The sequence below is a fragment of the Chiloscyllium punctatum genome, chromosome 39, assembly GCF_047496795.1.
Source record: "Chiloscyllium punctatum isolate Juve2018m chromosome 39, sChiPun1.3, whole genome shotgun sequence".
NCBI lineage: Eukaryota > Metazoa > Chordata > Chondrichthyes > Orectolobiformes > Hemiscylliidae > Chiloscyllium > Chiloscyllium punctatum.
The window spans coordinates 31,271,338-31,295,337 of NC_092777.1; the positions used below are offsets into that span (position 1 = coordinate 31,271,338).

General features: G+C 39.8%; 1 protein-coding gene across 1 annotated transcript in view; it reads left to right on the plus strand.

Annotated features, from left to right (window-relative positions):
- Positions 1 to 5,525: 5,525 nt before the first annotated feature.
- The window catches only part of mycbpap (mycbp associated protein), a 93,105-nt gene continuing 74,630 nt past the window's right edge, over positions 5,526 to 24,000 (plus strand). The window contains exons 1-4 of the mRNA XM_072558381.1: positions 5,526 to 5,740; positions 8,454 to 8,581; positions 16,937 to 17,087; positions 22,095 to 22,201. Of these exons, the coding sequence (XP_072414482.1) occupies positions 5,680 to 5,740; positions 8,454 to 8,581; positions 16,937 to 17,087; positions 22,095 to 22,201 (447 nt within the window). The 5' untranslated portion in view covers positions 5,526 to 5,679. The remainder of the gene's footprint in view (positions 5,741 to 8,453; positions 8,582 to 16,936; positions 17,088 to 22,094; positions 22,202 to 24,000) is intronic.

A 24,000-nucleotide genomic window follows, 5' to 3' on the forward strand; every position in this document is an offset into this window, starting at 1 on the left:
TCTTCTCTCTCTCAAAGCTTTGCATGTCTTTTCTCCAAAGTCACTTGACTTTCTATAAATATTAAGTAAACCAAAGCACACATTAAACTATTGATCCATTTACCAAGAAACCACATGGTAAAAGCCCCTTACAATCCAGAAAACGCCCAAACAGTTCAATATCTTTCAGTTTTTCAAATAATCAGTACATAGAAATATGAATTCCCAATAATTATAATCTTTTTGAGCAAGTAAGAGTAAGCCCAGCAATCAGCCAGCTTGACTTCTATGGTGGAGAATTGTCTTGAAATGATTATTCAGAAAATAATTGATAGTCAAATGGAAACATGAAGGTTAGTAAAGAAACACAGGATTAAGTCCCACCTGCTCCATCTCTGAATGGGTTGATTAGAAAGATATGTTAAAAAGAAAATAAGGAGCCAGCACAGAGTCATTAAAGGTGGCATGATAGAGTGAGTAAAATAAAGCATACATTATTTTAAACTTTATTAACAGAGTTAAAAATCACACAACACCAGGTTATAGTCCAACAGGTTTATTTGGAAGCACTTGCTTTTGGAACACCACTCCTATATCAGGTAGTTGTGGAGTATAAGATCATGATCACAGAACTTATAGCCAAAAGGAGTCCACTGTCACAGAGATGTGATACATTAAACAATTTTAGATTAAGGGTTGAGCAGCAGACTCGGAGGAATTCATCAGACAGATGAGACTCAGGGAATTCTTTCAAGATGTCAGCAGTGATCTCAATGAGTCCACCAGCAAACCGGAACAGTCATCACAGAGATTCACAGGGGAGCAACCAAAGAAGGGGTGACCTTGGACCCATCGGAAGGCCGCTGCCCTAGGCTTGATATGTATGCTCAAACAGTCAGGAAATATAAATGCCAGATTCATCATCAGCAAAACATCACCCGATCACAATGCAATACCATCCATGCTTTCAAAACAATCACAACATCGTCATCAAACCAGCAGATAAACCACCATCATCATTCAGAATAGAATGGATTACTGCAAGTAAGTGTCACGACAACTGAACAGCCACCATCACTACAGGCAACAACTGATCAATCCAACCAAAAAACATACCCATGAGCAAGAAACATTGATCAGGACTTTTGATCCAGTCCTTCAGATCAGTCCTACATTCTCTTATCCCACATACTTCCCACTTAGGTGACTTCTACTGCCTTCTGAAGATATATAAAGCCAGCACACTAGGACGCCTCATCGTATCAGGCAATGGGACCCTATGTGAGATCTTCTTTGGCTATGTCGAAGGCATCTTGATACCCATTGTGCAGGGGATGCCCAGTTTCTGTCGCGACACTACAGAAACTCAGCACCCACGGACCAGTTGAACCGGGAATATTCCTTGTCACAGTAGACATGTCAGCACTTGACATCAGCATCCCCTACGATGATGGCATCAGGGCAACAGCCTCAGTACTCAATACTAACAACTGTAAATCTCCGAACACTATCATACAACTCATTCCCTTCCGCCTCAACAATGTTTTCACCTTTGACAACCAGACACAGAGAATGGCCATGGGACTACTTTTGCACCCCAATATGCCAACATTTTCATGCACAAATTCAAACAAGACTTCTTTTCTACACAGGACCTCCAACCAACACTATACACCAGATATATTGACAAAATGTTCTTCCTCTGGACCCATGGTGAAGAGTCAGTGAAACAACTACACAGTGATATCAACAAATCTCATCCCACCATCAGACTTATCATGGACTACTCTTTCGAATCTGACTCATTCTTCGACACATTATTCTCCATTAATGATGAGCACCTCAACATCTCAATGAACCTCAAACCCATGGATAACCTCACATTGCCATACTTCTCTTGATTCCACCCGAAACATATTAAAATCGCCATTCCTTATGGACAAACCCTGTGCATACACAGGATCTATTTGGATGAGGAGGAACGTGACGGATACTTGAAAGTGCTCAAGGATGCCCTCATAAGAACAGGGTATGATGCTCAACTCATCAACTGCCAGTGCCAATGTGCCACAGCGAGAAACCATAATGACCTCCGAGGACAGACACGTGCTGCAACAGGTAGGGTACCCTTCGTTGTCCAGTATTTCCTGGGAGCCGAACAAGTACATTATGTTCTTCGCAGCCTTTAACACATTATCAATGAAAATGAGCACCTCACCAAGACTTTCCCCATGGCTCCACTTCTTGCCTTTAAGCAACCACCAAACCTTAAACAGATCATTGTGCGCAGAAAGCTGCCCAGCCTTCAGGATGACAACAAAGTACAATTTTGTCGTGGTCGCTGCTGCAAGACGTGGCAAACTATCGACATGGATAACACCATGACATGTGGGCACACCTCCTACCATGTACATGATGAGAACTCATATAACTCAGCCAATCTGGTCTGTCTCATACCCTGCAGGCAAAGATGTACTGAGGCATGATACATTGGCGAGACCGAGCAGACACTACAACAATGGATAAGTTGACACTGTGCAACAATCAGCAGGCAGAACTGTTCCCTCCCAGTCAGGGAACACTTCAACAGTCCAGGACACTCAGCCTCGGACCTTTGGATGACCATCCTCCAAGCCGGACTTCAGGACAAGCAACAACGCAGAGTGGCTGAGCAGAAGCTGATAGCAAAGTTCGGAACCTTTGGGTATGGCCTCAATTGAGACCTTGGGTTATATCACACTACAGGTGGCCCCACTACACTATACATACACAGACACACACACTCCTACATACTCACACACCCATGCAGACCGTCTCTCAGACACAAGCTCTCTCACATATGCACACACAGACACCCCCCTGCACTAACACCCACACACACACCCTCTCACAGACACATAACCTATCACACTCACACACAATTTAACCAAGCTTATACATATATGCTTTCACATGCACTCACACCTACATGCACACACCCATATGCACACTCACTCTGTCTCTCCTATACACACACAAGTAAAAGTTTAGGGGTGAATTTGCTTTTGCAGAACTACATTTTATTTTACTCAAAAACTGCATGAATCCATGTAAAACTATGCAGAGAGCTTGTCAGTCTGACTAAACATTAGGACACAGACAGACTTCACACCTATTGTTAGAAAAGCTGAACTATTTTGAGAATATAATTTAAAAGTATTTACATATCAAAGAACAGAAACCAGCATATCCAATTTTAAAAAATGAAAGATTTAATCTAAAATTGTTTAACGTATCAGATCTCTGTGACACTGGACTACTTTAGCTGTGATCATGATCTTATGAAGGAGTGGCGCTCCGAAAGCTAGTGTGCTTCCAATTAAACCTGTTGAACTATAAACTGGTGTTGTGTGATTTTTGACTGTAACCTAGTATTGTGTGATTTTTAACTTCGTCCACCCCAGTCCAACACTGGCACCTCCATGTCAGATCCATTAATAGAGGCATGGAGTACAGGAGCAAGGAGTTTATTATGAACTTGTGTAACACAATAGTTGGACCTCAGCTGGAGTATTGTATACACTTCTAGTATCCCACACTAGGAAGGATGCAAACATATTTCAGAGTGTGCAGAAGAATTTTACAAGAATGGTTCAAAGATCAGAAACTTCAGACATGAAGGTTGGTTGGTGAAATTGGGATAGCTTTCATGAAGATAAAGGCTAGGAGGAGGTTTTCCTGAAGGGTTTTACTGAAGGCAGAGCACAAATGGTTTCTGACATTGCTCAAGAATGAAAAGGAAATTCCCAAAAGAAGCAATTGTGAGAAAACCTTTTTCACACAGTGAGTAGTTCAGGTCTGGAACACAGTGCCTGGAATTATGCAGATAGCCAGATTGATTGAGGCATTCAAAACAGCATGAGATGATTATTTTTTAAAAAGCAATATTCAGAATTATGGGATAATGAAGAGGAATTTCACCAAGTCATTGGAGTAGCTCAACTTACTTAGGTGCAGCTGAGTGTCAGTGCAGAGTGGACTGGAGGCTTTGAGTGGAGCGGGACAGTTGTTGAACTGGGGCCTGTTACAAACAGACGACGTGCTCACTGAGCTGCAACAATATATTGTTGATTTCAAATTCTTTACTGGACAGTAAACATGCTATAAATATCTTATTTCTAACATAATTTTTAGATGCTGTAAATAATGTTATTACATTTCCTTTTATTCCTCTTTTGTGTGAGATTTGTATTGAGGTACTTGTACCTAAGATGGCGCTATTAGAGGCAGCCATTGTAAATACCTTTTGCTGTATTCCTGTACTTCTGTACTGGAGTAAATGTGACAATAAAAGGATATTCTATTCTATTCCAGAAAACCAGTGCAGACTTGATGGGCCAAAAGGCTTCATTCTGTACCATTCTCTCTCCCTCTCTCTCAATAAACTAGTCTAAATGACTCACTGTTTGTAATAATCTAGACTGAATCCTGACTCCCCTGTCCCAGTTAACACAGAATACACCCCACTCCACTGTCCCCGCTGCCCCAGTCTAATCCCCACTCCCCGTCTCCGCTGACCCAGTCTAATCCCCATTCCCCTGTCCCAGCCTACTCCCCACTCCCCCGTCCCCGCTGACCCAGTCTAATCCCACTCCCCCATCCCCGCTGACCCAGTCTAATCCCCACTCCCCTGTACCCACTGACCCAGTCTAATCCCCAATCCCCGTCCCCGCTGACCCAGTCTAATCCCCACTCCCCGTCTCTGCTAACCCAGTCTAATCCCCACTCCCCTGTTCCCGCTAACCCAGTCTAATTGCCATTCCCTTGTCCCTGCTAACCCAGTCTAATACCCACTCCCCTGTCTCTACTAACCCAGTCTAATCCCCACTCCCCTGTCCCTGCTAACCCAGTCTAATACCCACTCCCCTGTCTCTGCTAACTCAAGCTAATTCCCACTCCCCTGTCCCTGCTAACCCAGTCTAATCCCCACTTCCCTGTCCCTGCTAACCCAGTCTAATCCCAACTCCGCTCTCCCTGCTAACCCAGTCTAATCCCCACTCCGCTGTCCCCACTAACCCAGTCTAATCCCCACTTCCCTGTCTCTGCTAACCCAGTCTAATCCCCACTCCCCTGTCCCCACTAACCCATTCTAATCCCCACTCCCGTCTCTGCTAACCCAGTCTAATCCCCATTCCCCTGTCTCTGCTAACCCAATCTAATCCCCACTCCCCTGTCTCTGCTAACCCAATCTAATCCCCACTCCCCTGTCCCCACTAACCCATTCTAATCCCCACTCCCCTGTCCCCATTAACCCATTCTAATCCCCACTCCCCTGTCCCCATTAACCCATTCTAATCCCCACTCCCCTGTCCCTGCTAACCCATTCTAATCCCCACTCCCCTGTCCCTGCTAACCCAGTCTAACCCGTCTCCATTAATAAAACCTCATTTCTTCTGACTCCCGCTGTGAAATAACTGAGTATCCCCCGATAATAACCCTACTCTCTTTGTAATAGTCCAGACTAAATTCCCCTCAGTGTCTGCAATGAACCTCTAACTCTCTGTGACCAGGCCGTGGTGCGCCTGTGCTTGTCTGGTTGCTGAGGAGATGGCGGAAGTGTCGGTTGCCTGGAGACAGCGGCCGTGCTTGGGGGTGGGTTGTTCCCGGTGACGGGCCGCGCTCTTCTGTGCTGTGTCAGCCCTCGGGCTTTGGTTTGAGACGATGGGGACACGGGCTCCAGCGAAAGCTTCCCGGAAAGACACCAGCGTGCGGAGCTCACCAGGTACGAGTGAGGGGGAGGCGGGGGATTCTTTCTGTCCATGCCACCGGAGTGAGGCATGGAGGATGCTCCAGCACTAGGTACACCAGTCCATGGGGCCTTACCTGGCACCTTCCAGTTCCACCTGACTGATGTGGCATGTCCCTGGAATGTGAAGACCCTCTGCAGGTGGCGTGGGTCTAGAAACCAGTTCGACGACGCTGGAGACCTCCTACGAGAGGATTAATCATATCAAAGGCTGAAAACCGGTTGAGAAGAACAAAGGAGGGAAAGTGTATACTTGGCAGTCACAGGATTTCCTTTGTGACTTTTGACAAAATTTGGTTTGGTACATTTGCTAGGGTGATAACCTCATTGGAAGGTCCAAACACACATTCCAAAATTGGGACATATTTGGAGATGATAACACATTCAAGGATGTGTGATGAAAGAGGTCACTATTTGTGACATTTTAATGATTGTGTAAATGAGTCCATATGTCTCTTTGGATATTCAGCATTTCTAACTTTTTTACCATTTAGAAATGTTTTATCCTTTTTAGGTTATCACATGTGCCTCTATTGAAACCCAGCTCTCACAGTTTTATTCATATATTTAATCTATCTAAATTTCCTTGTAATTTCCATCATACTTCTTACTTCTTTGTGTGGGCAAATTCAAATATGGTCACAGAATAAGAGTTACTGAATGACCACCAATTCAGCCCACCAAATCTATGCTAGCTCTCTGCAGAGCAATTCAGTCGGTCCCACTCCATCTCCGTAATCCTGCAGGTTTATTTCTGTCAAGTGCCCACCAGTGAACTTTTGAAATAACTGATCATTTATGTTTCCATCATCTTCTTGGGCATCAAGTCCCAGGAAATGACCTGTTGGGTTTTCTAAGTTTTTGTAAGGCCCCAAATTGCCATATTATACACCACCAATCACCACAATACCTGCCTATCATCCCAACATATCAACTCCTCCATTAGAACAATTTCCTCAGGTCAATAATTAGCCTTCAATTCCACGAGCTACAACTTCAGCTAACAATCTGTAAATAGCCATCTTCCCACAACTGCAATTCCTAATCATAACTGCTACACCATTAGTGAATGTGCCTTCAGTTGCCTTAGCCTCGGACTCTAGAATTCTCTCCATATACTTCTCCACCTTTCCAACTTACTTTCCTCGTCAAACCACCCCCTTAACAAAGCATTTGATTATCCAACATAACACTTCTTTTGTGGTCTAGTGTCATACTTTGTTCTACAAAATTCCTGTCATACCATTGTTAACGTTTCATTATGTTAAGTGTGATATGTCTGCCTTGCCATTCGGACAGGATATTCCAGGGATGGTAATGGTGATGTCTAGGACATAATCACAGACATGGAATCATACCAAACCTACAAAGTCAGGTTGTAACTTCACAACTTGTGAGACAGCTCTCCTAATTTGGGGCAAGCTACCAGGCGTTAGCAAGGAGGACTTCCATAAAACCACAAACATATATTCTAATGATATTCTAGGAATGTCTTGTTATGAGGTCTATAAATTATCTGTTTCTCTTTCTTGCCTTTATTAAAAAGCAAAGAGAAAGGTGAAATCTTGAAATCTATTGGAACAGTTTCAGAATCGATTGAGCTTTAGACGAATACAGACAGATCATGTTCAGTAAAATCTGGAGATGGAAACCATCTGCTATTGGGGAGAAGTAGCATTCCTTTTCCATTATATTATCTTATTTTTGTTAATTTTGTTGATTTGATTTTTGTTTGCTTGAAATGTTCAGTCTTCTGCCACCTCCTCATGTAAATATCGATACAAAATATGCAAACATTTTCTTTGTTTCCATTGACAATACCACTTACCAAGAGATCCATATTGCTCCTGATCACCCTCTTTTTCTTAATGTATTTGTAAAGATTTTGTGTTGATTTTTATATCCCTTGTGGAGTTTCTTTTTGTACTCCATGTGCTCAAAGTTTCACAAGACATTATGATGAGAGCTTTATGCTGTTTAGAACCTGCGCTCTAACCCACTTCAAAGTGCTTGATAGATCAGTGTAGAGGAGCCTGTACCTAATCTGTGTTGTATCTGTCCTGAGAGTGAATGATGGGACAAGTAAAGGCAACCAATTCCAATGTTTTGTTCAGTCCTGATTTTAATCAAGTCTCCAGGGATGCTTGTGCCAACAAATGCCGAGGCTCTAAATCCTGGAATTTCCATTATACATCTCTACTTCACTTTTCTCCTTTAAGCTCAACTGAAATAACTCTGCAGAGGCCAGTAAGTCACCAAGTCACGCTTTATTTACACATTATGAACCCTTGACTTTAGTACTGCCTCATTTCGTGTCAGGTACTAGAGTGTCAGTATCTTTGACACTCCCCTTTTTTATATTTCAGCTAGGGCTCCCTTATTGGATCAGATTAACAGCTCCAATCAGAGAACTCATATTCTATGATTTCCAACTGGCTGACCTCATTACAATCACAACACTCACCTCTTTGACAAAGCCTTTGGTCATCTCACCTAATATATCGTTTTGTAGTTCAGTGTCATAATTTGTTTTATAGTGTTTCTGTGAAGCACCTTGGGATTTTTTTTGTGCTACATATTTTTGACCTGTTTTGTTTTCTCCACAAAGCTGAGCAAAAAGTGCATTTGCAAAATTTATTAATTAAGGTTTGCCCTACAAAGTTCTGTGAATGATTGTGTTGTTCAGCAGAGAAAAAGAAGGAAAATAAGAAAGAAATTGAGGAGATAATCCCCATTAAAGAAGAGCCACAAAAGGAAGATGTATTGAATGGAGAAGACATCATGGCCTTGGCAATAAAACCAGAAGATCTGACTCAGGTACAGAGAAACATTCCATTTCTATAATTTTAGTAATTGTGTTTGGATATGATTTTGGCTATTCCTGTGGAAATAAGTTTGTTGGACTGCAGTGGCATCTTTCATTCCATTTTGCACAGTAGAATCCACATGCGCAATTGTTGTTGAATTTGCATTACAGAAGCCTGAGCTTCCTCTGCATTACCTCGACTTTGAGCACTCCCAAACTCAAATGTTGGTAGCAAGTTGAGAAGATTTGTAGTTCAGGTTGAGATGTTGGATGTAGCTTTGCTTGCTGAGCTAGAAGGTTCGTTTTCAGATGTTTCATCACCACACTAGGTAACATAATTAGTGAGCCTCCGGATGAAGCACTGATGGTACGGCCTGCTTTCTCTTTATGTGTTTAGGTTTCCTGGCTTGGTGAAGTCATTTCCTGTGGTAATGTCATTTCCTGTTCTTTTTCTCGGGGGTGGTAAATGGGATCCAAGTCAATGTGTTTGTTGATGGAGTTTCGATTGGAATACCGTGCTTCTAGGAATTCTCATGCATGTCTCTGTTTGGCTTGTCCTAGGATGGATGTGTTGTCCCAAATACCTTGCAAGAATTGTGACAAACTCTGCATTGGACAACAACAGAAAACTAACCACCAGGATACGTGAACAACTAGCCACAAAAAAGACATGACCCACACTCACTAGTATCCTTACATACAGATGAGGAAAGATACCACTTCAACTGGGACAACACATCCATCCTAGGACAAGCCAAACAGAGACACACATGAGAATTCCTAGAAGCATGGCATTCCAACCGGAACTCTATCAATCAACATTAGTCAAAGGTTCATTAGTCAAAGGGAAATGGGCCTGGGGGGGTTACTCTTTGGAGGGTCGGTGTGGACTGGTTGGGCCGAAGGGCCTGTTTCCACACTGTAGGGAATCTAATCTAATCTATGAGAATTATAATTATAAATTAAGTGTGAGAGAGCCAACCTGAAGTTTACTAGTCTTGATTAATGGGACTTGGATCCCATTTACCACCCCCTGAGAAAAGGAACAGGAAATGTCATCACTAACCCAAGAAAACATAAACACATAAATAGAAAGTGGGCCATACCACCAATGGTCTATACCACCAATGGCTTACTGATGATCGTGACAAAACGTCTGAAAATGAACCTTCCAGCTCAGCACCTTCCAGCTCAGCGAGCAAACCTACATCCTCAAATGTTGGTGGAAGCAAGCATGTGATTACAACAGACTAGGCTCATGCTTTTTATCTTCAGCTAGAAAAGCTAAGGGAATGTTTCCCTCTTCTTTTGCAAATTGCACCACCATGGAAGCTAATCTTTAGAAAATTTAATTCATTCCACATGATAAAGAAAGAGTTGAAAGCACTAAATGCAGCAAAGGTTCACGCCAAGCTGTTTTAGTACAACGACAACACTGGCATCCAAACATCAAAGTGGAAAAATTATCAAGGTACAAGATTTTTGGATTCACTTTCATTACAAGACCTCACAGGCTCAGTGGTTAGCACTGCTGCCTCACAGCACCAGGGTTCTAGGTTCAATTCCAGCCTGAGGCGACTGTCTGTGTGGAGTATGCACATTCTCCCCGTGTCTGCATGGGTTTCCTCCGGGTGCTCCGGTTTCCTCCCACAGTCCAAAGATGTGCAGATCAGGTGAATTGGCCATACTAAATTGCCCAATGGTGTTAGGTTCATTAGTCAAAGGGAAATGGGCCTGGGGGGGTTACTCTTTGGAGGGTCGGTGTGGACTGGTTGGCCCGAAGGGCCTGTTTCCACACTGTAGGGAATCTAATCTAATCTATGAGAATTATAATTATAAATTAAGTGTGAGAGAGCCAACCTGAAGTTTACTAGTCTTGATTAATTACAATACCTATTCCAGGTATCATTTCACAAGTTTTCTTGAGTTTACCAAAGCAAGTAGAATGAAATTAATACTTAATAAAGCAGAAGACTCAGTGGATCATAATTTGCATCAGACATGGGTACTGTCCCATGTTGCATTGACTGAAGTTGTCCTTCTGTCTTTTTACACATGAGGCAGGCCTTATTAACCCTTGAAAGCCATTACTCCCTGGGTATGTTCAGATACATACTGAACTCTAATTAGCTTGTTAGTGCATGAAGAGTTCATCGTCAATCTCAAATTGACTAAGTTCCATGTGCTCAATTCCTGCTTATTACTTTGAAAGAAAACAATCACCTTAATAACATTATTTGCTATTACCTTTTGATTGGTTCACCATGATGTCAATTCTTTGTGAGGCATCCACTTCATCATGGTTTGTTACTTTTTTTATCATTCACAATATTTTCTTTACTCATTAGTTCAGGTAGGAGGATGTACACTGTCATGTCCTCATGACTGACACCCTGAGTCCATCTTCTTCAAGTTGTTTAAATTGGTAAGAGTTTAAATCAGCCATCTTATCAGTGACAGTTAGCTTTTTGAGGCCGCCTGCTTGGGAGTGTGCTTCTCAGCCTTTAATGGATTGGAGGTGTTACTGCCCCCTAGGAGGTCAATGTCATGGTCAGCACAAGAGTTTTTAAACATATTTAAAAACTACTGTGCAACATGAGGGGTGAATTGATAGAAGTTTATAAAATCATGAGGAGCATGAATGGGATAAAGAGACAAAGTCACTTCCCTTGGGTGGGGGAGTCCAGAACTAAAGGACATAGATTTAGGGTGAAAGGAGAAATATTTAAAAGGGTTCTAAGGGGGCAACATTTTCATACAAAGGGTGGTGCATGTTTGGAATGAGCTGCCAGAGGAAGTGGTGGAGGCTGATACAATTACAACATTTAAAAGGCATCTGGATTGGTAGGTGAACAGGAAGGTCTTAGAGGGATATGGGCCAAGTGCTAGCAAGTGGGACTAAATTCATTTAGGATATTTATTTGGCATGGACGAGTTGGACCAAAGGGTCTGTTTCCTTGCTGTATATCTCTATGACTCTATAAAATGTGCATTTATTTTGGAAAATACGGATGATCTCCTTACATGCAAGTAGACTTTCAGCTGCCTTGTCAGTGTTGCAGTCTTCATGCTGCTCATGACCATTCTGCTTTCTGAGAATACAGACTGGACACCTGCCCTAATGACCTAAACAATGACTTTACATGGGCCGCTTATGTTGCTGTTTATAGAGGATGAAAATCACTTGGAAATCAATCCACATAAGCTTACTGAAAGATTTGCACTGGTGCAACAAGAAAAACATTTTGAAGAGAAGGACACAAAACACTGCTGGTATTTTGGAAAGCCAGATATAATGTGGATACTAGACCACAGAGGCTGCCAACCCAGAGTGTGTTGAATTAAGGAGATACAATTTGTACTTTTAAAAAAAGCAAAACAGTGTATAAAGTAAAAATGCAAAATGAAAATCAATGTGTAAAAATCTAGTTAGTGAAGTATACTTAGACATTCAGAAAGTATATTGTCTTGAGTGATATATGTCCAAAAGAATTATAGAGTCAGAAAACTAACCACACACCATTGCAGATCTTAACTCTAATACAAAGAATACATTTAGCAAATTATAACTGTTTCTCACTTTCTAAAATACTACAGATAAAATTAGTCTAATGCAGAACACAGCTGTTATTTTACTTTTCCCCTCTTCACATAGTAAGCACCTTCAACTTTCCTCTGAAAGTGACAAATGGCAGGTACTTGATAAGTATTTAATGATGTAAACTTGCTTATTTAACTTTGAAAGGCTACAAGTTCTCATTCTGTGATATGGAATTAAGTATAGCAGGTGTTTCTCCCTTTCAAATAAGGGTTGGGTTACAAGCTGAGTTAATTGTATGATGAATAAGTATCGTGCTTTGACGACAATTAAGGAAATACAATGTAATTGTTTAGTCAAAAATTATTAATCTTTCATGGCCATATCAAACAAGACAGAATGAAATAATCTTCATCTCTAACCATTGAGACACAGGAATTCAAAGCATGGTTAAACACTCTTCACTTGCCTGGATGAGTGCAGACTTGAGTGTCTATGGTAAATTACTGACTTGACAATTCAATTGCAGTTCTGGCTGGACTATGTAAAATACTATTAAATTACACTATCTTCTGCCATAGCTGCACATTTTTCCAGATCATTGTGAATTGCAAAGATATCGTCTGGCTTCTCTTAGTGTCATACAGTACAGAAACAGACACTTTGGTCCAACCAGTCCATGCCAAACATCATCCCAAACTAAACTAGTCCCACCTGCCTGCGTTGGACCGATATCCCTCCAAACCTTTCCTAGTCATGTACTTATCGAAGTGTCTTTTAAATGTTGTAATTGTGCCCTCATCCTCCACTTCCTCAGGAAGTTCATTCCACACTCGAACCAACCTTTGTGTAAAAAAAAGTGTTCCTGCCTTTTTAAATCTCTCTCCTGTCACCTTAAAAATATGACCACTGGTCTTGAAATCTCCCACCCTAGGGGAAAAGACACTTATCTATTAACCCTATCTATACCCCTCATTATTTTTAAATCTCTATAAGGTCACTGCTTCTTCACTATAGGATGTCTTCTGAAATCCCTGTCACCTGTCTCTTTCACCCTCATCTCTAACAGATTCAAGGGTCATTGTACACTTCTTTTGTTACAAGGATTTGAGACCAATCAGCTATCTCTGCTGATTCTCTCCCTTGCTCAGGACAAATGGCAAAATGTCCACTCAACTTTTCCTTGTTCTAGTTTCTCCTATTCCTTCTTTCCTTCTCCGCCTCTCCTCAAACTTGTCTTGTCCACAAGATTTTTCTTGTTCCAAAGACCCTATTCTGACCAAATAGCGAATGATCCAACTGTATTTCCTGGCCCATGTTAGCTGATATTGTTAACTGTTTTCTTCTCCTTCAAATCTTATTATCACCCACCTCCTCAAATACCTCACTACTCTATCCTTGCAAACTACTGCCCTGACATGTCTCCAATCTCCTTTTTTCCTTTCCAAAATCCAGGTACATGTGTAATCACCCATATTTGTGTACACCTTTCTCAGAATTCCAAGTTTGATCACTTGTAATCAGATTTCTATTCCTGTCACAGTTAATGAAAGTCCCTTTATCAATGTCACATAAAACATTATTTGTGATTGTGACAAAGATAAATTATCCTTCTTCAATTTTTCTTAAACTGTATGCCACCTTTGACAAGGAAGACCACAGTCTGTTTCTCTAATATCTCTATTCTATCATTTGACTGGGAGGACTGCACTTACCTATATAAGTGTAGTCAGTGAGGTGCTTGCAAATTGTTTTTTTTCTCCTTTTTTTAAGGTTACATATATTCAGATTGAGAGAATTGATTGTGTAATTACTTCTTCAGCACTTTAGCTAAGTGTTCTTGACGTTTGGCCACACAGTGCAGGGCGGTGGTTGGGGGCGGGGATGGAGGGGTTAGGGGTGGTGGTGGCGGGGTCGGATTTTAGAGTATTTTTTAAATTCTATAACAGGATTAAGATGTCACTGGCTAGGCAGCATTTATTGCCCATCCCTAATTGCCCAGAGGGCAGTTGAGAGCCAACCACATTGCTGTGGGTCTGGAGTCACATATCGGCCAGACCAGATAAGAATGGCAGTTTTCTTCCCTAAAGGGCGTTAGTGAACCAGATGGGTTTTTCCAACTATTGGCAATGGATTTATAGTAGTCATTTGATTCTTAATTCCAGATATTTATTGAAATCAAATTCCACCATCTGCCATGGTGGGATTCAAACCAGGGTCTCCAGAACATTACCTGAGTCTCTGGATTAACAGTTCAGTGATAATACCACTAGGTCATCACCTTCCCTTAGAGTGTATTATCTCCTCACAAAATGTTAAATTAATTTCTTTAAAAAAACACAAACATATTATAATTTATGTTATAATGTCTGTTTAAGCGACTTTTGAATAAAAATATCAATGAAGAGAAACGTATATTTCTGGGCTTGGCCATGAACAGCTCAATGGGCCATGTTAGAGGTTGTTAGATCCAACTGCCTTCCTCTCTTTCGTGGTTACATTCACATCTGGGCATCTTTGAAGAGTGAGCACAGGTCTGTTAGTATACTTGAAGCCTTCCACGACCACATCATCAGCCCTAGGAACATTGTTTTAAATTAAATTTGATAAGGCTCCGTAATGTTATGAACCAGGCTAGAACCCCTCAAAACATTTCAAGAAAGCAGCCTGAACCTTAACTTTGCTAGTTGTTTCAAACAGGTGTAAAGTGGACATTCCTGGAGGGATGTAACTGGCCCAACCACTTACTTTTAAACAAAACAGAATATATTTGCAAGATTACCGAACGAAACACAAACAAAAGACAACATAATTGAGAATAACTTAATCTATCTGAAAACCCAACAGACTATCCAAATGTAATGATGCTGTTTCAAATTTCTGCAACAATCCCCATAAGCACCTTGGCAAAAAAGGTAAAACCAAACACAGGATTGTACAGGGGAGAGAGAGAGAGAGAGAGAGAGAGAGAGAGAGATGACGGAGAGATTCCAGCATGGAACACCTTCTTCAATGGAGCTGTTCCTTGGACCAGCAGCCTCAAAACTGCCTGCCTGATTTTGCTGCTCCTCAGATGCTGCCTGAACTGCTGTGCTCTTCCTGCACCACTAATCCAGAATCTGGTTTCCAGCATCTGCAGTCATTGTTTTTACCTGCTTTCAGTGAACAGCCAGACTGCTAAAGTCAAACCGAACCAAAGAAAAGCTGACCTGGGAGAACTGGCTGCTCCCCTTTCATTGCACAAGTGTTTTGTTTTTAAACTTGAAAGCCCTTTGCCTGAGGCATGAGGCAGTATATGTTAGCTCTAATCAAATTGGCCTTAAAATCCTTCAAACCTAGATTTTTCAGAATCACTGCTTTTACAACCTGTCTGGGAAAAATGCCAAGGATAGCATAACTTTGTGAAAGGAGTAGCATCGTCACAATAAGAAATCTGATTTTCATTGCAGTGCACCTTTAAGAAACACTTACTACTGGGTCCAGGCCTGATGTCCTTGTATAAGTAGCATACAATGGTCATTGGTATATTTGGGGCTTTCTGTGACCAGTGGGTCCCACAGGAGCTGAAGTACATCGTCAGTCCTGGAAATTTATATGTTAATTCAATTTCATAAGTTTACTCTGTTCATGATTTTTGTTATAATAGTGCTTTAAAGTGCTGACAATGAAACTGGAGTGCATCTTTTCCACCCATCATGATTATTGTTTAGTTATTTTGTTTATTTGATTTCACTCAAAATACAACAAAGATAAATGTGCTGGCTGGTGTGAAAGTACAGTTAGAGTTGTAGACATGTAATATTTCACTCCATGAATAAATCTAAAACTGCTAAACATCGGCTTCCGATCTTCTCTTTCACCAACGGGTATCTCAAAGTTTAATACTCTGAGCAACAGCATCAAAAGTGCAACCTAGCTATATCTCACCATGGCCACCATGTCTCTGATATGTTAAATTTTAGCTTTATCTTCATAATACTAAAGCACATTGCATGAGTACAAGTCTGCTGATGACACCACTGTTGTAGGTCAAATCTCAAACAACAATTACACAGAGTACAGGAAAGAGATTGAGTGTTTAGCAGCATGATGTAAGACAAAAATCTCTCCATCAATGTCAGCAAAACAAAGGAGCTGGCCATTGACTTCAGGAAGCAGAGTGGAGGGAATGCCCCATCTGCATCAGTTGTGTGATGATCACTTGTTAGTCCTGATCCACCCATGTCAACGCAGTAGTCAAGACCACAAGAAGCTACAGAAAGTGAACACAGCCCAGTACATCATGCAAAACAGTGTTCCTTCCATTGACTTCATTGTACTTCCCACTGCCTCAGGTGAGCAACCAACATAATTAAAGACCCTGCCCACCCTGCCAATACTCTCATCCACCCTCTTCTGTTGGGCAAAAAATATAAAAGTTTGAACACATGTATGAATAGATTGAAGAACAGCTTCTTCCCTGCTATTATCATACTTTCGAATGGACCTCTCAAATGTTAATATTGATCTCTCTCTCTCTGCACATTTTTTGCAGCTGTTCTGCACTCTGTTCTGATACCCTCATGCACTTGTAAGACACAGTCGGTTCTGTTATAATGCTGTAGTTTCATTCTCGTGCAATCCCGTGTTATAAGAAAATGAGGTATTAGTGGAAAACTTAATAGTACATGTTTTGTTGAAGTCAATAAAATAGGAAATTAGATTAGATTAGATTAGATTACATACAGTGTGGAAATTGCCAGATCAAAAAGCTAAAACTTTACCTAGTTGGAATTGTGACTAACTGTAACAGACTATTAAATTTGTTGTTCCTTTGTGTTCCTCGTAGCTGCATGCTCCTCGGATGCCCTTAAAGACAATACCTATCACCAGCAGATTGGTGATTCGAAAGCCAAAACCAAGGAAAGAAAGGGAAGTGAAACGTATTATAGCCAAAGCTGCTTCATCTACGGATGAACTGAAAACCATGGACTATTCAGGTTAGTAATTGTTCATGAAATGAAGTAAGATCCCCTGCTCCTTCCCTATATTCTCCCTACTTTTCATTCAAAGGCTTTGTAATGGTGAAGTGATTTGGCATGTTAAAATATGTATGTATCTGTGTCCAGCTGGGAGAAGTGCAAATATATACACCTGTGTGTGAGAAGTATGTTTGTGTGTGTGTATGCATCTTTCTGCATTACTATCTGTATGTGGGAGAAGTTTACATCTCTGTGTGTAGGGAATGAGTCAGTATGTGTGGGCATATTCTATATAAAGTGTGAATGTTTACCTGTTTGTGTTGGGAGTATAGAATCTGAATTAAAAGTAGAACCTCGAAGGTAAAGAATGATATAAAAACAGAAAGAAAGGATTTTGATTCCGAAGATCAGAAAGTCCTATCAGTATGAGGAGATATTGGAAATAGCAAAGATTAGGAAATACTGCTGGAAGTAGTTTATACAACTCCCAATAGTCAATATACTTTTGGACAAAGTATTAAATAAGATATTATGGGAGTTTTTAACAATTGTGATGTAATAATTGTCAGAGACTTTAATCTTCAAAATGTTGGACAAGTCAAATTGTTGAAGATGGTTTAAAGGTGGAGTTTGTAGAATATTTTTCATGCTAGTTTCCTGGAATTATAAGCTGTAGAGCAATAGGCTATGGAACTGACTAGGAATAAACCGATTTTAGATTTAATATTGTGCAATGCAGCAGGGTTAATTAGTAATCTCAAAGGAAATGATTCAGTAAGAAATAGTGAGCATGAAACAACTGAATTCCAAATTAAGTTTGAAAATTACATATTTCAATCACAATAAAATGGTGAATCTAAAGCAGAACTGATCATATAGGTATGAAGGAAGAGCTGACTAATATTGTTTGTGTACATAGACCAAAGGTTAAAACTGAAAAATTACAATGGCAAATATTTAAATGAATAATTCAAAATGTTCAACAAAATGCCTTCCATTCAAAAAGAAAATCTGAACAAAAAAGATCAATCCATGACTTACTAAGGAGGTTAAAGGTAATGTTAAATTGAAAAGAGATTTATATTGTTGCAAAGAATAGGAGCAAGATTGAGGATTGGAAGTCTTTTAGAAACAAGCAAGTGAACACTAAACGTTGACCAATAAGAGAAAGAAAACATGGACCAAGAGCAAACTAGCCAGAAATATAAACACAGATTTTAAGAGCTTTTACAGGTACCCTTAAAGGAGAATAACTAAAGTAAACATCAGTTCCTTTAAAGACACAGTTAGGAGAAGCTATCTTGGGAAATGAGTAACTGGCAGAGAAATTGAACAAATACTTTATATCTGACTTCACAGGAGAAATCAGAAAATATCAGAAATAGAAGTTAATTTAGGAGCTTATGAGTGAAGAACCTACGTAATAAAAAATAGTAGAGGAAAAGTACTGAAGATTTAATAAATCTAAAAAAATCTAAAATCTAATAAATTCCCAGGATATGATGGTCTATGTCCTACGGTTCTAAAATAGATGACTGCACTTATGATTTTTCAAAATTGCCTAGATTTTATCAAGTTTCCTGCAAATGGAAAGGAAACAACTGTAATACTGCTATTCTAGAAAGGAAGGAGAAAGGAAATAGGAAACAATAAGCCAATTAGTCTGATGTAAGTAATAGAGAAAGTATTGGAATTTATAACTCAGGGAAATCTTCCACAATGCATTTAGAAAAATCATACTATGATCGGACAAAATTAACATGTTTTTATGAAAAGTAAATTATGTTGACAAATTTAAAGCCTTTTGCTCAATTAAGGTTTGGATAGATAAAGGACAACCAATAGATGGAGTATGCTTACATTTCCAAAAGGCATTTCATGGTATGCCACTCAGAAGATTAATAACACAAGATAAGGGCTCATGAAGTAGGGGTAATATATCAGTATGGGTAGAAGATTGATTAACAGATAAGATTACACAGTGTAGACTGCAGCTGCACAGTATTTGATATTTTATAAGTCATGGATTTAATGGAGAGTTGCTTTATTGTTGGCTCTCAGTTTGTTGATGTTGAAAAGCTTTCCATTGAGTCAAAACTCAACCATGTCCCATTTTGGCGGTTGGTCATGAACAGGCTGAGGTGAAGTGAGTTGATGCAGTCACACGTCCTTGCTTGATGTCCATCTGGATATGCAAGGGCTTAGCATCCAATTCACTACAAAGGACAGATGCTATTGGACCATCATGCAAGAGGCACCGGAAGGTAACAAATTTTATTGGACATGTTACTTCCTGGACTTTCCAAAGAGCTACAGTTCATGAAGTTCCTATGATAAGTAAAAACCATTGTTTATTCAGAAACTTTTGTCAAGTGACAGACATCATGTCTGTAATTCCTCTAGATGACCAGAAACCACATTGGGTCTTTGGAAGGATGTTTTGGCTGATTAAGATACATTTCAAAATGATCAATGTGAGAATCTTCCACATTGTGGAAAGAAGGGATATGCTTTAATAATTCCCAAAAATCAACTTAACTGTTTCTTGAAAAGTGAAAAAATGATGCATTTTGGAGTTCAGCAGGTAGCACCTCTTCTGCTTAATCTTTTACATAAAAGACTGAGAATTTGAGTAGAAGCTCATAACTGTAAGCTCTATAAAGCTGTGCTGATGCGTTGTCCAGACTGCATGTCTTATTATTTCTCATTTTGATCTCCTTTCGTGTTTCAGCATGGTTGTCAGCATTCCCAACTTTGATTTCTCAAGCTTTTGAGGGATTCTTTGGATTGTTTTATCCAATATTTCAATTCAACTTTGACTTGAGAAGTCTTGAGAGTGCTCCTTCCACTTGGTCTCAGATAGCAAATTATCTTTGAGAACTGTATTGCTGACTTCAGCTTGGAGTCACGGGACAAGCCATTTGTTTAAGATTCATAATTGGTTTTAGTGACCTGGAAGAAGCTGTGTATGTCAAGCAGGTTTACTAGAATTAGATTTTGTATTTTTCATATAAACGTATGGATTATGAGAATTTGTACATTAGGGTTGAAGAGGGATTTAATGTGATTTCTTGGAAAAAGTCAAGCATCAAGGGGGGTTATTTGCCATTTACTGAAAAAGCAAATTATTTTGGAAAAGAAGACAACCCAGAGCTCTTAAAAAGAGATTGCTTTTACAGTCTTAATAGCTTGTCAAACCAACCTGAACAGAAATCCTAGGATCTATGATGCAATCACCCAGCAATAGCTTAGTTTGTGTATTGCCACAGAGTTAGGAGTCAGAAGAAAACTAGCAGGAGGAAAAACATCCCCACCAGCAGCCCCCCCCACCCCAATGCCCCAGGGGGAGTAAATTATAAGCTTTAGAAGAAAACCGGCAGAAGAGATATCTCAGTGAAATATTCTCAGGGAATCAGAGAAACTTCCAGAAATCAGTATCTCAGATTAGCTGAACTGTTCATTCAATCCAAGAGCCTATGGGCCCAAACAGAGGATCTTGCATCTGTCTGCAACTTAATTACATTAGTACGAAACCAAATGCACAATGAGAAGTCAACTCATTCTACCTTTTTAGTTTAGACATTTGATCCACAAGGGCACTTTTAGTCCTGATTTAATCCCATCTATAATACTTTATTCGAGCAGTGTCTTGTTTTATCTCAGAATCAAAATGTGTGTGTGTGTGTTCAGATTTAGGGGCTTATAGTTTAATTCTGCATTGAAGTTTAGTTGATAATTAGTTTTGACACTTATCTAAAGAATAAGTCTGTTTTAAATAAACAAGATATTTTTGACTTTATTAGAAAAAACCTGGTGAAATTCTTTTTTGTTGTAATTAATAATGATGAAAATCAAATTGACTGTTTTAAATAAGCCATTTACACTTTTGACATGGCTTGTGGACTGGCAGAGCTTGTCTTTTAGTGCACTCCACCATCAATCACACAAATTTCATTGGCCTTCTCTATCCACCACTTATATTTGCTGACACAAACCATTCTCTGAGCTTCAGACTTAAGTGGTAAGTATTCATCGTATTTCTGCTGTGAAGTAGATTGATTTTGACGTAATGAAGGCTTTCTGAGAAATTAGTAAATTTCTTCATCATTCTCATTAATTCTGTCTTCATATCCATAAAATTTAAGCTTGACGATCTTTGTGCATGTTTTTTAAAATCTTGTTCCAATTAAGTCCTTCCATACTGACATATTTGGAGTGTAAGAGAAAAATGTTGTACGTGGAATTTTTTTTAACATATCCTAGATAATGTGAATGCTAAATCTTCAATTGGATTTCTTGGACAATCTTCAGCTTTTGGCTGCTGATGGAGCATGAAAGTCTACAGTCTATCCAGCAATTGTGTGTACTTCACATGGCTCAGATAGTAAGTACATTCTTCTGCACCCAGTCTCAGGAATGATGTAGTCCTGGAAGTGTCATATCATTGGATAATGATTACCAACTCATCAGGATTGTGCGGTTGTCAAATTGCACTGACGTGTTCATGATACATACAGTTCTCTGCTCGGACATGAAAAAGCCTATGGCGATGAACAGCTAGGGGCAGAACAATTAAGATAGTGCCCCAGGGATAGATCAAGAAAGGTTGTCCAGGACTGCACCCAAAACTGTACTGCTGGATGTGAGGTCAGAGTATGATTGGATGTGGCTGCAAAGATTCACAAGACTGAATAGTTTGCCAATATTCACTGATGTTACATAAAATATGTTACGCTGATGGCAAAACAATCCAACATGAAATTGAAGCTTTTAATGTAGAAGGAAAAAAATTTGCAATCAAAGTATACAGGCCTCGTGGTTGCTAAGCCTTATATTTTCCTGTTTGGGAAGAACAACCCTTTATGTGATGTTTTGACTTTGCAATGTGATCATGCTTGGTATCTCAGGGGTGTGAACATATTGAATACTGTGAATTATTTTAACCTTCAAAGCTTTCCTCTGGGTAATACCTAGCAACAATCAACTGTTGCTAACAGTGTATATCATCACATCTTAAACCTACAGGTTCCGGGGGTCCTCGCTTTGACACAGAGGGGAGAGTACTGCCTCACAGCATCCTTGGAACCATGGCAAATTTTAGGCAGGAATTGCTTGCAAGAGGACTTTCTGAGGTAGAGTACAAGCAAAGTATTATTTCTGATATGAACTAAAACATACAAATAGTCATAAGAACATGGGATATGGTTTATCTAAATTGGCTCATTTATAAATCTTGAGGACCACATTGAACAAATAAAGTTCTAAAAGAAGGCTTAACATTTGAATTTGAAATTGGAACAGTTGAAAAAGTGGGTCATTGAGTCACAGAGATGTCCAGCACAGAAACAGACCCTTCAGTCCAAATCGTCCATGCCACCCTGATATCCAAAATTAATCTAGTCTCATTTGCCAGCACTTGGCCCATATCCCTCTATTTGGTCACCAGGAAAGACTGATTTACGAACTTTGGTGTTGAAATAAGCTGTATGGGATGGTGGACAGTGAGGTTGGAGCTTGTAGAGAATCCTAATTTAATTTTCCAAATTACTTGCTGTGCTCTTACTTTTGTTACTTGTTTATAAACGTGCTGTTACTTTTACAACCACATTATTATCAATGTATTGAAATAACACATTTCAATTTGAAGCAACTAGACTTAGCATTAAGTATGCCTGGATAAGATACAACTTGAATATTGAGTAAAGTTCCATCAAGCATTCCATCAAACACACCCAGAACAAGTACAATAAAGAATTGATACAAAGTAAGGCACTCTCTATGTTGTGTACATCAAACACGCCAAGGTACAATCAGGGTTAGATTTAATATAAAGCCTCCTCTAGATTGTTCCAACAAACACTGCCAAGACAATGTTAAGATCCCACCTAATGATAATATTAGACAAGTCAGATCCCAGAGTGAAATCTAGCTTGATAGATCATAAGTTTATTTTTTGCAGTTGGTGCTGTGATGGTTAGTCACTGAATACTGAACGAAGATGCTAATGTTCTTTAGCGAAAGAACAAAGGTTTATTGCAAAAATGGGGGAAGAAAACAAAGATCTCTATTTATAATTTTTAGAAAATTCTTAACATTATCAGCAATATATTTTATAAATACTTGATTCCAGAGAAGAGTCACAACTATCTTAACTCTGTAATCTCTTACTTTGCTGGCACTTGCTAGTTTGATGGCCTGGAAACTTTTTTCCAGTTCTGATAATCAAAACCTCTTTCAGTTCTGACAGCTTGAGAGCGTCTACACAAACTCTCAAAACTAAAACCCTTTTGCTAGGATGAAATTGTTCTTCTGATTCTAAACTGAATTCAAAAACAGTCATCCTTGGTCTCTTTCTTTCTGTACATCATTCTAGTTCAACTTTGTAAACACTCCATCAGTTAGCATAACAGGTATCCTGCTAAGCATTTAAATTAAGTCATATGCCTTCTTAGACCATAAGACATAGGAGTGGAAATAAGGCCATTCAGCCCACTGAGTCCAGTCTGTCATTTAATCATGGCTGATGGGCATTTCAACTCCACTTACCCACGCACTTCCCTTAGCCGTTAATTCCTTGTGAGATCATGAATTTATCAATCTCTACCTTGAAGACATTTAAAGTCCAGCCTCCACTGTGCTCCATGGCAATGAATTCCACAGGCCTACCACTCTCTGGCTGAAGAAATGTCTCCACATTTCCATTCTAAATTGACCTTCTTTAAGTCTAAGGCTGCGCCCACGGGTTCTAGTCTCCCCACTTAACAGAAACAACTTCCCAGTATCCACCCTTTCTAAGCCATGCATTATCTTGTAAGTTTCTATTAGTTCACCCTTCAACTTACTAAACTCTAATGAATACAATCCCAATCGTTAATCATATGTTAGGCCTACCATTCCAGGCATCATCCGTGTGAATCTCTGCTGGACACAC